Below are 2312 nucleotides of genomic sequence, written 5' to 3'. Positions count from 1 at the left end.
CAAAAAAAAAAAAAAAAAAAAAAGCGAGCCAAACAAAACAAAACAACACAAGCAAACCCAACAAACAAACAAAACAACTTCATTCGGAGCTGAAAGTGGCAGGAAAGTGCCCGGCAAGTTGCGGGGATGGAGCTGCACAGCTTGCAAGAGGCGTTAAAAGTGGAAATCCAATGTCATCAGGTAAAAAACGCCACGAGCTGCCCGTGAGCCGCTCCTCGCCCGGCGGCCGGGTCGGGCCGCCCGTGTTGCATGCTGCAGGCAGCGGCGGGGGGCTGCGGGACCGGGGTTGCGGTTGGGGGACCCCCGGCCCCGCGGCAATGACGAGCAGTCGGGCAAAGTAGTTTGGCGGTTTGTTGGCCCGAGTTGCGGGGTGCTTCGGGGGTTGCGCCGTTGTTGTTTTGTCCTCTCCCTGCGTGCCGTGGAGCCGGAGTTAGCATTGCGGCTGGGGCTCGTGTGAGTGTGTGCGGGTGTGAGCGGGTGTGCGTGTGCGTGTGTGTGCTGGAGAGATTAGGACGAGACTTGAATATTTATGAGCTTTGCTTGAAACTGACTCGCAGTGTTTACTTGCCTCTTTGTTCCTTACCCCCCTCCCTCCCCCGTCCACACAAATACATACATTTAAAAAAATCCATTAAACTTGAAACAGTTTCTAATTCCTCCTTTTTCGGGGGTGATTTTTTTTTTTTTTTTTTAATAGAAACTAATTGCACAGATGAAGCAAGATCCACAGGTAAATGCAGATCCTTTTTTTTCTCTTCTTCAGTATTTTATCCCTGCCGTAATCAGCGCAGTTATGCTGGGACAGCAGGATGAGAAACTTTATCAGTAAGAGATCTCATTTTGTAGTCTGTGCTGAGCTTTCTTACTAAGGTTGTGTGTTGTGTGTGTGCATGCTTTTGTACGGCTGTGATGGAACGGTTTTGCTTTTGAACAATTTCTAGATCGCAAGTTTATTCATTACAGGGCTTAGTTTCCACTTTGCCTTTAATATGCGTCTTATTGCCGTTTTTGCAGAACGGGGATCTTAAGAAACAAATCCATGAAAGGCAATCAAGGATAGCAGCTCTTAATGAGAAACAAGTAAGGAACAGATCGATTCAGTTCTGTTTGGTTTTTCTTCTTGTTTGTACGATGCACTTTCTAAACAGCCAAAAAGTGTCTGCGTTAGCTGAAAAATACCAACAGCAGTGAATATAGCATCCATTTTCCTAAGCGTAAAGTAAGAAAATGCATGTTTTCAAAATGAGATTTGATTCTTGCATGTCTTGCTGGGGGAAAGGATGATTTTAGTACTAGTAGTAAAAAGATAAGCAGTAGTTAAAGCTTTAAAAAAAAAAAAAAAAAAAAAAAAAGAGGCGTCCATTTTGAGTTGGTCGACATGTTTTAGGAATATGGAAAATTCTCCTGTCTTGGGCTACTTTGTGCACTTACGGGTAATGTGCAGAGTAAGAGTTGGGAGCAAGGAGGCTGGAGCCCAGTTTGGAGCCATTTCTGGGTTTGATTACAAAACTGATTGTTATTGATCACTTTATTTTATTTCTTTTCTTCTTCTTTATTTTTTCCTCCCCACTTGCCTTTCTCTTTCCTTGGTCTGATCTGACGTGTTAGCTTTTGATTCGAGTTCACTTAGGCACTTTCACTCCCCCCCTTCCCCCCCCCGCTCCCCCCCGTTTCAAAAATAGGAATAAAAACAGATTAACCTGTTTCAGCTACTGGGGGAAGAAAAATCCGGAGGAAGGGAACAAAACAAACCGGCAACCTGTCTTCCTGCCTCCCCCCACCACTCCCCCCCCGCCTCCCCCAACTTTCCGGTCCCCTCGTTGTGCCGAGTGACCCCTGGCGCCGCGGGTTCCCACCCCGCCAGGGAACTTGCTGGGGGCGGAGGGCATTCAGCACCGCGGACAGCGGCCCCGCCGCCGGGAGCGCGCTCACGCTTTCACACTCACACTCACATAACTCGTCTCTTCAACCTCCCCCCTCCCTTACCCCCCCCTCCCTCCCCCCAAGCCCTTTCCCCACTTTCAGCACTTCCAGTGCTTGAAAGGGCACTTGACAAAGGCACTATGAGATCTGCTGGCTTGATCTGCTGGCTTAACCCCCCTACTCCCCCAGGGGTGAACTTTCCTCCGCCACACGCCCCCCCCCCCTTCCCCACCCTCCCTTCGGCTCTCCCCGCTCTCCTCCCGGCTCCCCTGGCTCGGTGCGGCTGTGTTGAGCTCCTCGGGCAGCTCAGGGCCAGTTCCCCTCCCCATCCCTCGTCTCCCGGTGGCGGGAGGGAGCGAAAGCCGTTCCTCCGGAATGCAGCAGCTCTT

The 2312-nt window shown here is 50.0% G+C and overlaps 1 protein-coding gene across 3 annotated transcripts in view; it reads left to right on the top strand.

Annotated features, from left to right (window-relative positions):
- The first annotated feature begins 126 nt into the window (after positions 1–126).
- Positions 127–2312, top strand: part of PHF21B (PHD finger protein 21B) — a 155209-nt gene continuing 153023 nt past the window's right edge. Inside the window, exons 1-3 of one of the 3 annotated variants that reach the window (XM_042835026.1) lie at positions 127–180; positions 698–730; positions 1015–1080. In XM_042835026.1, the coding sequence (XP_042690960.1) occupies positions 127–180; positions 698–730; positions 1015–1080 (153 nt within the window). Of the gene's footprint in view, positions 181–697; positions 731–1014; positions 1081–2312 lie in introns of those variants that run through there. The other 2 variants (XM_042835027.1, XM_042835028.1) reach the window with 2 other exon arrangements.

Source organism: Centrocercus urophasianus, unplaced genomic scaffold, assembly GCF_019232065.1.
Source record: "Centrocercus urophasianus isolate 14NV4802_14NV808 unplaced genomic scaffold, USGS_Curo_1.0 seq_5, whole genome shotgun sequence".
NCBI lineage: Eukaryota > Metazoa > Chordata > Aves > Galliformes > Phasianidae > Centrocercus > Centrocercus urophasianus.
This window is presented reverse-complemented; position numbering and strand designations above follow the sequence as displayed.